Genomic DNA, 13,297 nt, shown 5'->3' on the forward strand with positions numbered 1-13,297 from the left:
CCTCCTGTAAACACGCTGTGAATAGCATTGGAGAGATCGTATCTCCCTGCCTGACGCCTTTCTTTATTGGGATTTTGTTGCTTTCTTTATGGAGGACTATGGTGGCTGTGGAGCCGCTATAGATATCTTTCAGTATGTTTACATATGGCTCGTCTACACCCTGGTTCCGTAATCCCTACATGACTGCTGAAGTTTCGTCAGAATCAAACGCTTTCTCGTAATCAATGAAAGCTGTAGATAAGGGTCGGTTATATTCCGCACATTTCTCTATCACCTGATTGATAGTGTGAATATGGTCTATTGTTGAGTAGCCTTTACGGAATCCTGCCTGGTCCTTTGCTTGACAGAAGTCTAAGGTGTCCCTGATTCTATTTGCGATTACTTTAGTAAATAGTTTGTAGGCAACTGACAGTAAGCTGATCAATCTATAATTTTTCAAGTCTTTGGCATCCCCTTTCTTATGGATTAGGATTATGTTAGCGTTCTTCCAAGATTCTGGTACGCTCGAGGTCATGAGGCATTGCGTATACAGGGTGGCCAGTTTCTCTAGAACAATCTACCCACCATCCTTCAACAAATCTGATGTTACCTGATCCTCCCCAGCTGCCTTCCCCCTTTGCATATCTCCCGAGGCTTTCTTTACTTCTTCCGGCGTTACCTGTGGGATATCGAATTCCTCTAGACTATTTTCTCTTCCATTACTGTCGTGGGTGCCACTGGTACTGTATAAATCTCTATAGAACTCCTCAGCCACTTGAACTATCTCATCCGTATTAGTAATGATATTACCGGCTTTGTCTCTTAACGCATGCCTAGTTCCTAGTTCCTAGTTTCTTCTTCACTGCTTTTAGGCTTCCTCCGTTCCTGAGAGCATGTTCAATTCTGTCCATATTATACTTCCTTATGTCAGCTGTCTTACGCTTGTTAATTAACTTCGAAAGGTCTGCCAGTTCTATTCTAGCTGTAAGGTTAGAGGCTTTCATACATTGTAGTTTACTAGTATCCTGCCTGACGGAGTTACCACCGACTTCCACTGCACACTCCTTAATGATGCCCACAACATTGTCGTTTATTGCTTCAACACTAAGGTCCCCTTCCTGGGTTAAAGCCGAATACCTGTTCTGTAGGTTGATCTGGAATTCCTCTATTTTCCCTCTTACCGCTAACTCATTGATCGGCTTCTTATGCACCAGTTTCCTCCGTTCCCTCCTCAGGTCTAGGCTAATTCGAGTTCTTACCATCCTGTGGTCACTGCAGCGCCCCTTGCCGAGCACGTCCACATCTTGTATGATGCCAGGGTTAGCGCAGAGTATGAAGTCAATTTCATTTCTAGTCTCACCATTCGGGCTCCTCCACGTCCACGTTTGGCTATGCCGTTTGCGGAAGAAGGTATTCATTATCCGCATATTATTCTGTTCCGCAAACTCTACTAATAACTCTCCCCTGCTATTTCTCGTGCCTATGTCATATTCCCCCACTGCCTTGTCTCCAGCCTGCTTCTTGCCTACCTTGGCATTAAAGTCGCCCATTAGTATAGTGTATTTAGTTTTCACTCTACCCATCGACGATTCCACGTCTTCATAGAAGCTTTCGACTTCCTGGTCATCATGACTGGATGTAGGGGCGTAGACCTGTTCACCCTTCAATTTGTACCTCTTCTTAAGTTTCACAACAAGGCCTGCCACCCTCTCGTTAATGCTATAGAATTCCTGTATGTTACCAGCTATATTCTTATTAATCAGGAATCCGACTCCTAGTTCTCGTCTCTCCGCTAAGCCTCGGTAGCACAGGACGTGACCGCTTTTTAGCACTGTATATGCTTCTTTTGGCCTTTTAACTTCACTGAGCCCTATTATATCCATTTACTGCCCTCTAATTCCTCCAATAGCACTGCTAGACTCGCCTCACTAGATAACGTTCTAGCGTTAAACGTTGCCAGGTTCGTATTCCAATGGCGGCCTGTCCGGAGCCCCATATTCTTAGCACAAATGGTGCTAAGAATATGGTGTTGCACAAATGCATTATGTTCCCTCATGAAAGTAAGAATACACTGGCGTATATATCGTGGGAAGAGGGGAGGGGAGTATTACACTTGCCTCCTCCTGTGCTTCACTGACTTCACATTCTGCGTTGAAAGATTAGAGGTTTCATTAATCTTTTTACACAACCGATTTGAATGGGTTTAAACGCTGCTGGTTCGGTACCACTAAATGAGTTCGATTGGTGGAAGTTGGCGAGCGTAGAAGTTCGGATTTAGAAACACCGCAGGTAAACAAGACAGATCCAATGTATAGAAGAACCTATATCTATATGAGCGGATGATCTCGTTCACGCGAATATATGAAGAAATCGCTCCCTTTTCTCGTGGCTTTCAGACCAGTGAATAATCCACGGCGGCTTTACGGTAGCACAAGGGCAGACGCACACTATTTGGCCTGCATAAGGCTCGAGTAATTGTCATCGCCGTGTCAACATGCGGCCAGGCGCGGTACGCATAATTTAGTTCTGTCACGAACGTCGAGAACAAGAAAAAAAAAATATATATATATATATATATATATATATATATATATATATATATATATATATGTGTGTGTGTGTGTGTGTGTGTGTGTGTGTGTGTGTGTGTGTGTGTAGATATACGCGCGTTATGCGTAGGTTGTGTGTTCGGCTGCCAGCAACAGCAAGATATCGTTTCGTACACTTTTAGTTTCCTTTTTTTTTATTATTGTGTTGCCGTTGGTGGGAGCCGAACCCACAACCTCCGCATTACGCGTGTGTTGCACTACCACTTGTACTACGGCGGCGGCTATCAGTCCCCCCCCCCCCCCCCCGCATTTGGGTATTTGTGTTTACTAGATCTAGCCTCAGGAGTGTTAGCCAGCGCCACTGAGCGCCACGGCGGCCGAATGTGGAACACGGTTTACTTTTTATATACGGCTGTGATTAACAAAAATCGAGCACCTCGCTTTCCCTTTGTTCATATATGTGTGTGTGAGCAGTTCCCATTTCGAAGTTCACATTTCAACAGACCTTACAAAAAATGATGTTGATGCGGTTACATTTCTCGCCAAAAATAAAGGCGAAAAGAGAGACGGAATACCAATGCATGATAGGTGCATTGTCACTGAATAAGGACTGCGGTTTTACGTCGCGTTCGAATGCCGTCGTGGCGCGGTGTCTCTTTTCTCGGTTGGTCTCAGATGAAAGCAGCCCGCTGTTACTGGTGTCTCTAAACCAACAAGTTTCACTTGTCCGATTAAATTCATTAAAAAAAATTGAGATCCATTCCTCTCTGCCAAGGTGGATGAGCAGCGAAGATGTTCAGCGCATGACACAGAGGTGACCCCGAAGATACAACAAAAGTACGAACATATTTGTTGTCCTAATCTGTGGTCATCATGGCGATATACGTACATGCAACACCTCTGTTATTAAATGTGTCCACTACGAAAGGTAATTAATGACTGCTACCCCCTTAAGCAATGGCTCACACCCCCGTAAACGCGGCCTCCCCGTTACGACAGCAGAAGATAAATTCTACGCTGCAATAATGAGCGGCAACAGCGCCATCTGTGTAAGACAACGCTTGAGTCATTGCTGATGATGATAGTGTGCACAGCGGAGCCAGCCGTGGAAGACGACGACGACGACGAACGCGCGAGCAGCAGCACTAGCGCGTTTGCGCGGTTGGCGCCGACAATTCTTTTACACGCCTTTTCGAAAAAGTTACAATTTTTTTTTCAAAAACATCTGTTCTTAACCTTGTACCTGGGACCTCTTTGGGTCCCACGTGTGACAAGGATCATTCAAGGGCGCGTTAGAGATCGCCGAGCCCACAGGAATATGTGCCACTGAGCTTGGACACCTTCTGCACTATCTCCAGGATCGGCCCACACCCTCTCGGACACTTTCCAGATCCTCGCCATAGACAGTTTCGCTGTAAAAAAAATTCACAATGTAGGCTGGGCACAGTCTCCGCTTACCCAACCAAAGAATTGCTGAATCTTTTATGCAACTTGAACGGGTTATTGCCCGGAAACGCTGAATTGAAAATACGCGGCAGCTGTTACGGCAATGTTTCCGTAGAGCGACGCCGACCAAACAGTGCCATTGACTTACACGAACCTCGAACACTTTCACTGCTCATTGTTTGCGCACAACGAATACAAAAAGCTTTATTTTCCTTCTGCAGTCACTAATATTAACAAATTCAACTATAGTAAACTCTCACGTTGGAAACCCAGTACAGACTCTTATATTAATTCTATAGCGAATGCGTACTCTCCAGTCTACAACTGCGAGTACACAAAGACACCACCATCAAAAGGCAATGTAAAGTTTTCATGAGTTTTCACTGTAAGCTATAGAAAGCCACGACTAAGTCTCAGACACAGTGCACGTCGTTATCCGGCCTAACTGTAGCCGATGCAGTTTGTGGTACTCTGACGTTCTATGCATTGCAGCAAATACGAACTGATAAGGCATAATAGCTAAGTGCGTATCCGTAAGCTAAATATAGAACGCCACTGCCCACACGTGATGTACACAATAAGAACCAATGACTAGCGCTATTAGTGCTGCCACATCGAACGCGTAACAGTAACCAATGGAGTGCAGTATTTTTCCTTAGTGATCAGCGGGCACGAAATCAGAAAGCGCTATTGAGTCTCCTACAAATTACAAAAACAACCAATAAAATTTGAAACACAACAACTCCTAAGTGAGCGGTGGAAAGTTACTGCCTTGATTTCTACGCGGTGGCTATGGAGCTGACATACGGCACAAGAAAGAGTGTCAATAAGATGAATATGAAGCGCGTAAGAAGATGCAGAACAATCAACACAAAACAGGGAACATAATTGGAAAACACTTCACGTTCACCACACGGCGCACTTGGAGCTAGGGTTCATCGTCTGGCCGGCCGAGCAGCGGAATGCCTCGCCGAAAACGTGAAAGAGGCCCAGCGGAACGTTGCACCACGCGGCTTGGCTGGGGCCGCCTCGGACGGGCACCGTTTCGTTCTGGCGCAACCTGCAGCTAGGAAAGCAGAGCGCCAGAAAGAAGAGCTGATCGGCGCTGTACTCTTCGAAGCCGCGGCTCCAGTCCGGGTATCCGGGACTCGCGGACAGCGCGTCGAACAGAGGCTTCAGCGACGCGACAGCCACCAGCATGGCCGCCATGTCTCTGGGATGGTCCCTGTACGCTGTGCCGTCGCTCTGTCGCCCATCGCGCGAGAAGGCCTTCCACACGCAAGGGGCGCTATCGTTCGCGTCGAGGTGGCCCGGCCACGACAGGTGGCTGGGTGCACTGTGGGCAGCAGGCGCCATCAGCAGCACCGCCAGAAGCCTGCGCGCCAGCAACGAGCCTAGGACGCCGTAGTTGACGCTCTCGTACGCGCCGGTCGGGAACACGGACTCCAGCATGTAGAGGTTTGGAAGAACAACGTCTTGGCTAGACGCCGTCGCCAACGGCGGCACTTCGTGCTGTCGCCAGAGGTCCTCCCAGCGCCGTTGCACCTCGGTCGTCGAAGACAGCGCGGCCCGGACGGTGCCGTCGGCCTCGGAGCCCGACGGACGCGCCTTCATCCACAGGTCCCGGTGATTGCTGTCCCAGTACGAGTGCGGAATGAGGCTCAGGTTTTCCAGGAAGTCATCACCCAAGTCTGGCAAGCTCATGGCTGCTGCATTGGAAGGCAGCTCCTTGCCCGATACTTCGCCGCTCAGCACAGCCTCGTACGTGAGGTTGCTCTGCTTGATTGTTTCGACCGCTTTCGGGGAAACGGCCGCGTTGAACCAGGCCGCATTGCGCAGAGATTTGACGACGAAAGATTTCACCGCGCTGAACACTTCGGTGGCCTTCGCGACGCGTTCGGTGTGGAGCAGGAGTGCTACGTAGCGTGCAGACAGCTGGTGCGGCAATACCTGATCCACGACTGCGTAGCACAAGTCCGGGTGGCGCCGGGCACGTTCGTGGTCGTCGCCGTAGATGAGAGTGGCAAGACGATTGCTGGCGAAGCGACCCAAGCCCTGGACCACGCAGAGACCCGCGACGCGAAGCATGTCAGTCTGAGGCTGGTCCGAGCCGAGAAACCTCTCCAGCTTGCGCATGTACAGCTTGTTATGGACTTCAATTGAAGTCCCAGCAGCACCGAAGCTCTCTCCGTGGGGCATGTATTTCCTTAAAAGCTCGAGCCAGCGCTGTGCAGAGACGGACGGCGTAAGTTCTTCGGCAAAGCTGTCCAGGCTGTCGTACGTAGTCCAGGACGCGTCGTTGTCTCCGAAAGGTTCATCGCCACCGGTCATCGAACCACTCAGAACCCTTCGCTGAAGTTCGTCAAGGTGCTTGCAGGAAACCGCCTCAGACTCCTTGTCGCCACGCTCTTTGAGGGCGTCGCGCAAGCGGCAGATATGCTCGGTGTTGTTCTTGCGCAGCTCGCGTTCCTGAAGCAGAAGGCGCGGACCCAGTCCCAGGAAGCCGCCTGTAAAGACAAGTCGCACGGAGGGCCGCTTGTATACTGATGGCGTCGATGGCTCTGGCACGGAGGAAATGCGATAAACATAGAAGAAGATTGGGAAGTGCCAGTGGAAAGACAAGTCCAGAGCCACGTCCAGCATGGTTACGCGCTTGTCTACCTTTGGCCAGGGCAAGTAGCGTTTGCGCAGGAACCGCTTGAACTCGTCGATTCCTTGTGCGCTCTCGGCTAGACAGCTCTTGTAGAGCATGACCGCCTTCTCGTAACTGTTCTGCAACTGTCGCGGCGGCGAAGTCCTGGCGGCGCGTTCGCCCACGTCTCTGCGGAAGGCGATGGCCGAGTCTTCCAGCATGGAGCGACCTCCGAAGCTGGGTCGCCAGCGGTCGCAGACGTAGCTGTGGAAGTCCTGGCACGGGTCCCGCGATGCGTTGATGGAGGCCGCCAGTGCGGCGACGAAGTCGAGGCACGGCTGGGTCCAGCACGGGACGTGGTGGTGCGCGCGCCCACTGCGCGGGAACAGCAGCACGACCAGCAGCAGCATCAGCGAGACCATGACGACGCAGCAGCACAGGGTGCTGCACGAGTCCGCCATCGAGGTGTAGGTACTGCGCATGCGCGATGTTGGCGTGATGGGCGGCCGAGACTGCACAGCGCAAGGGGACACAGTCTCCAACACTGCAAGAAAGGCTTGCGCAGGATGAGCGAGGCTTGACTAGTGATTACTTATTTGCTTTTGTATTTCGTTATAATCCGATAACCGAGGTCGCACTTCACCGCAGCCGAGCGCCCTTAAGGAATTTCGACGATTGTGACTTTTTGGCTTAAGAGGATTCCGCCACTTTTTAGAAGGGCTTGTTGCGCTCCGAGAAAACTCTATTAATACTTTTCTTTCTAAACATAGATCCATGGCGCTAAACATTGTCGTAATCGCCTTCATTGAATCAGTAAATGTAATCTATTCGCATTAACATTTGTCTATTCTAGCCTTGTTAGCAAGCAGATGACGTAAGGAAACGAGCCGATATAATACGGTTCTTCAAAATACAGGTGGAAGGCAATTCAACGTCTAAGTGAGGTCAACGAAAGACTCTTCCTGCGCAAGTTGGGTGTGAGAATAGCGTGTATTAACGGTGTAATTTATTGTGAGAGTCGCGCTTAAGCGACAATGTTAAATGGTTAAATCGCATTCCAACTTTTCTCCTCAGTTTTCATCATCGTCATAATAACCGTGTCAATATCGCAATAGTCTCATCATCATAAGCAGTATCATATTAAATGCGTCATCGTGAATATTATTACCATCATCATCATCATAGTCTTAACATATCCAGTGGGTAGGGTTGTGCGCATAGTAGTTTCTGAAACCGAATCGAATAGTGGCAGGACATAATCAAATGTTCATTATTATTTTTTAAGGTACTGCCAGTCCAACATCGAACCTAGATAGGAGTGGTGAGCAGAACATATGAGTGCGTCACTAACCAGATAGTCCTGTTTACTTTCCGTGCAACCGTCAATAAATTTTGGGAGAAAAGTAACGCACAAGTAATCGATTACATTTCAGTAATCGCTGAGGTACTTTCTTTGGGCAATAATTGGTCAGTAATATATAGTTTTATTGGAGTACTTGTAAATGTAACTGGTTAATTGCTTTTCTGCAACGTGAACAATTCCGTCTGAAACTGCCGCATTTCGCTGCAACTCTTAAGGAAACACACGATGAACACTTGCGGCTTTCTGGTTGCGATGTGGGCAAAGCGCTCTTCTGCCGAACACAAGGTTACGGGTGCGATACCTGACGGCTGCGGCCGCCGCATTTTGATGGGAGCGATAAGCAAAACCATTCATGTACTTAGATTAAGGTGCACGTTAAAGAACCCCAGGGGTCAAAATGAATCCAGAGCCGCCACCTACGGCTCCCCACATAACCCACAGTGCAGTTTATAAACGATAATCCACCCCCCCCCCCCCACTTCCTATATATCTGCACCACCACCACAGATTGCCTCGCAAATGCGCAAAATTATCTGGTGACAGTGCCCTTAAAACCCTGTAATGTCCACTGTATCGTACATGATACGCTCTAAAGAAAGTTCCGGGGAAAACGAGAGTAACTGCACCGTTAGTCCTGTAGAGGGCACATTTGTCTCAAAATATGATATGAAGAGACGAGCAATTACGACATGTCAATTCAACAGCAAGTCATAGCCATATTCAAGTAATATGAATACCTCGGCGTATACATAAACGAATGAGACTTACTCAAGCACCTACCAACATAATTTGAAAGTGAAGGGGTAGCGGAAAACAGCAATAATCAAACATAGAGCGCATTGGGCCCACAATAACTATGGGGTGGTGCGTCAAATTTGGAAAGGAATAATGGTGCCAGCGCTAACATTCACAGGTGCCATTCTATGCTTAAAATTGGACATCTTGTAGGGGTTGGAAGTTAATCAAATATCGGTAGGCCCGTTGGCTTCGGGAGCTCATGGTAAAAGCACAAATGAGGCAGTACAAGGGGACATGTGTTGGGCTTCGTTTGAAGCCAAAGAAGCACAGAGCGAAATTAGTTTTGAAGAAATATTCAGGAACATGGATGGAAAATGGGCGGCTAAAGTGCACAAGTATCTGCACCTGAAGAGGGTGGACACAGCTTGGAGGAAAAGGTCAAGAAAGCTGGCAACTAAGTACAGGGCAAATAAAAGTATGAATAGGCGACCAGGACTCATCAGAAAGAAAGTGACAGAAGCGGAGACAGCGAATTGGATGCAAAGAATGGAAACAAAAAAGACCATGGAGAATTACAAGAATGGGAAGAAAGAAATTATAAGGGAAAATTTGTACGATGACACAAACGCCGATGTCTTGTCATTTGAGGCTCGAGCTGGTTGTTTAAGGACAAAAAACATACCCGAGCAAATATACGCAACAACATGAGACATGTGTACGCTGCAGTAAAAATCAGGAGACCCCTCAGCACATCCTTATGGAATGCGAATGAATTCATCCAGTGAGACCTCTGGGTAACATACACCTTCCAGAAGCTTGGATTTAAAGTGGACGGAAGCATGCAGCGGTCGCCAGTCGAGATAAGCAGACATATGTTTTGAGTATTGGTGGGAAAAATTGCAGGGAAGATATTGATACGAATGGATTTGGTACAGGCGTAGGTAGCGATGTAATGCAAATAGAGAAGTTTTGAGGGAAAAATAGAATAAGGAGATGTCTACAAAAAGCTTAGGATGAAAAGCATGTTTAGCATACCTGATAAATCAAGCAGGCAAGGGACTGTCACTGCCCCGCCCCGTTTGAAAGGGGATGACAATAAATCATTATAGTGACAATTTGGACTATTGTAATGTTTTTTTTACTTTTTTGTTTCTTTCTATTCTTTTGTGACACTGCTATTTTGTTGTTTTAATTCTTGTTATCATGGCTAGGACGGAGCACTAGCATTCACCTGTTCCAAAGGGCGAAACGAAATCAAAATTATCGACCATCGACTAACTGGACGAGTATGCGTGCCATGTGCAAATTACGGAGGGCAAGGGTTAAGTCCTTTGTAGGAAAGAGAGCACTGGGAGTATGAATGACCGTAGTCAGTCGCCATGCACCACGCTGTCTTACATCGTGTCATCAAGTGAAGTGGAGGAAACGGAATTGCCATCCAGAAAACAAAGTTTGTGCCCAATCTAGGACTACATGCAGGGCAGCACTTTGTCTTGGTGAGAAAATTACACGGTACTAATTGGTACCTCAAAATTCTTATTTATGCGCAGGAAGCTAAACGCACGGCCTATAGTGGTGTTTATGATATACAGGAGTGAGTCTCCTCCCTCCCCCCTCAGTTGTGGATGGTTCAGCAAACCAATTAAAGTTATTGTACTAAATAGGTTCAAATAGAAATACCATATCAGTGTATTCTTGTTTTGGTACTACCCATCACCCGAAATAAAGCTGAACGATTTGTTCTAATTTTCCTTGATGTCGAATTACGTTTGCGCCTTACAGGCTTGTAGGCTCCTGGAAACGATTTGGGCAAACATTGTAGACGTGTAGATTATAGCTACAGTAAAACATTCACGCCACAATTTCAGTGAAGCGTCTCCTATTAAGCGAGCTACGGACGATTACAAGTTACCCATGCTTTTCCTCCTCAACTCGTGTGCCGACCGATGGGGGCTAAGCTCGACCTTCACTCGCTCTGCGTCCTGATGTGATGTCGTGTTGTCTACTTCCGGTGTATTGGAGCCAGCGTGCGAAACTATATATGGATAGCGAAGTCTCTCCGACCTCTCCACTAGCCGCCTGGCCGTCGATCCCCAGCGAGAGCTATCCAAGCAGCCTGCGTTGCGAGAGTCATGTAGCAACGCCCAGCGTGTCCGGTATTCCCAATGCGAGCTGTGCGTTTTGGCGGATGGGCGGAAACAAACGTGAGTGCCCGGCACGGTGCAACCACCTAGTGGTGCAGAGCTCAACCAGCCGAACAGAGACACGGCCGCCTGGATTGACACGGAGATATTTTTATAGCATGTGTAAAACATTTTAAACATGTAAAAAGACAATGTGTTTCTGATTATGCTGATGCCAAAAATTTAGACCAGCAGCAAAGTAGAATACACTTGGTTACTGGTATATTAGATACGTGTTTGTCTCGTATCTAGACGCCACAAGGTTGCTGCACCCTGCAGGACGTTCAAGTTTGCGCTTCCGCCAATCTGGCAAAACGCCCAGTCCACCTGTGCTTACCGGAACACCAGACACGCTAAAACTCTCTATTGCGGTAGAAATCCTCCGGCGTGAAGTGACGGCCGCAAGCGTGTAGCTATCGGATACCTAAAGCCCGATGCGCTGCAACCACTCCGCTCGCCTGTTGCCTTGCAGATGGGCACGATGACGCAGCTTGAGAAGTCGCTAATTGCTAGGTTTGCAGCCCACAACGCAACAACAGTGATTCATGGTGCTCGCGAACAGAAGGCTCGAGACCAGCGCTGAGCGCGTAACTCGCGTCAGCACAGAGCACGTCACATGCAGACGACGCTTCCTGTGTGCCAGAAGTGCTAAAGTGTAGTGAGAAATTGTCGTCTATTCGCTTCAGGTTACATTATTTATAGAAACAAATTAGCCAACATTTTAACTATTACAAACAAAATTATTGATGACGCAACATGAGCAGCCAACCTAACAGCTCGATATAGCTCGACCGACCGATGTCACGCCAGACTGAATATTCAGGGGAGCGGCGTGCTCGGTAGACATACACATTTTTAAATATTCATACTAAGTTACGCGCTTTACGCGGAGCGCCTACATATGTGCCACTTATTGGAAGGGCCTACCCTAACGACTCAGCACGTTTGCACCAAACCTTTTCAGTGTCCCTTGGGCGCTCCCGGATCGAAGAGCGGTCAACAGGGGGCCGTGTGTACTCACGCTGGAAGACACTTCGTCGGGGCCAGTTTGAACTCGGTCGGACCTCTTGCGCGAGGAGTCGACGAGTATGGACCGCAGTGTGGCCGGAGAAGCCGGTTGGCCGACGGACATGGCGTCGGCAGCAGTCGCAGTTGAGGGTTCTTCCCGACGAGCCACGGGTCCTCTCGCGTTCTCCTTCCACGGGGAATCCTCGGGGGCACTCGAACAAGGGGGTGGAAGGGTTATCGCCGTGCTCAGCCACTGCGCATGGAGCTCGCGACGGCGTTTCTTCTTCTTCTGAGTGCACGCCGCACGCTCACGCCCGCATTTCGTTTCGTTTTCTTTCCTCGATGACGCCCACCCACTACGGGGGGATAGGCCGAGATTTGGGGTGGTATTAGGAAATCGCAGTTATTACTGAAATCGGTAAAACATTTCAGGAAGAAATAAAAGAAACATAGGTTATGAAGAACGTAGGAAAACCACCCTGAATCTAAAAAAAAAAAGAATTCATCCAAGGCTGAGCATACATGCCGTCACTAAGGCAGTTTCCAAGAAAAAAAAATTTGCAGCAGGATTAAAAAATAGACGTGTAAATCATGATTCTAGAGCGTATTTAATTAAAGAGGAGAAACGGCGACACAATAAGGAAACGAGATTTATAGACGTCTACACCACAGATTGGGCACAAAGGAGAGGGCACCAGACCAGCCCTGTGACGGTGAATGTTTTACACAGGCATACGACAACGTAGTCGGGTAAAAATTACTTCTTGTTTGCTGGTGTGTAAGAAATTTTTGTGCCAAGGGAATAGTAGGTGTCTCTATACACTGGAAACTTACGTATAGCTTTGTTTGGAAAATCATAAATAATAGCATGTCTATTGAATCTAGCAGTCGTCAGGTAAGCTTACGTAGGTAGTGTTGATAGTGCAAAACCACTGAGGGCGAGACTGGCGTCCGCGTTCAGCGCGATATCTTTTCTTGCAAACGATGGCTTTTACCCACTATTGGAGATTGGCCAAAAACTTGTAAAGTGTTCGTGGGTGTATATCGATAGATGGTATTGTCTTGTTGTTCACTGTTCTTATTTTATTAATGCGTTAGCATTCTAAGGGTACATCACGCACTACCCGGTGCTATCTATCTATCTATCTATCTATCTATCTATCTATCTATCTATCTATCTATCTATCTATCTATCTATCTATCTATCTATCTATCTATCTATGTTGATGTCTAACCGTTTTCCCGCCTATCTAGGTCACTGGGTGTCAGTGCCGAACAGATAGAGCATCGGGCTACTGTGATGAGGTAACAGTGTTCAAAACCAACCATCGTGCCTACTTGAGTCAGTGGTGGTGGTGAAAACTTTATTGAAATGCAGAAGGTTAAAGGGGGACGTGGC

The 13,297-nt window shown here is 47.9% G+C and overlaps 1 protein-coding gene across 1 annotated transcript; it reads right to left on the bottom strand.

Annotated features, from left to right (window-relative positions):
- Nucleotides 1–4,042: 4,042 nt before the first annotated feature.
- LOC135911731 (kell blood group glycoprotein-like) lies at nucleotides 4,043–12,196 on the bottom strand. The gene is made up of 2 exons (XM_065444080.2): nucleotides 11,912–12,196; nucleotides 4,043–7,118 (listed from the first exon to the last, which is right to left on the bottom strand). Exons 1-2 carry the CDS (start codon nucleotides 12,020–12,022, stop codon nucleotides 4,881–4,883), a joined length of 2,349 nt encoding a protein of 782 aa, XP_065300152.2. The 5' UTR covers nucleotides 12,023–12,196; the 3' UTR covers nucleotides 4,043–4,880.
- Nucleotides 12,197–13,297: the final 1,101 nt, after the last annotated feature.

Source organism: Dermacentor albipictus, chromosome 5 (genome assembly GCF_038994185.2).
Source record: "Dermacentor albipictus isolate Rhodes 1998 colony chromosome 5, USDA_Dalb.pri_finalv2, whole genome shotgun sequence".
Taxonomy (NCBI): domain Eukaryota; kingdom Metazoa; phylum Arthropoda; class Arachnida; order Ixodida; family Ixodidae; genus Dermacentor; species Dermacentor albipictus.

Excerpts from the sequence above, each read along its gene's own strand:
- LOC135911731 (XM_065444080.2), bottom strand. The coding sequence starts at position 12,022 with ATGTCCGTCGGCCAACCGGCTTCTCCGGCCACACTGCGGTCCATACTC. Across the intron at positions 7,119-11,911 it reads CCGACGAAGTGTCTTCCAGC|TCTCGGCCGCCCATCACGCC; the intron begins GTGAGTACACAC and ends TGCGCTGTGCAG.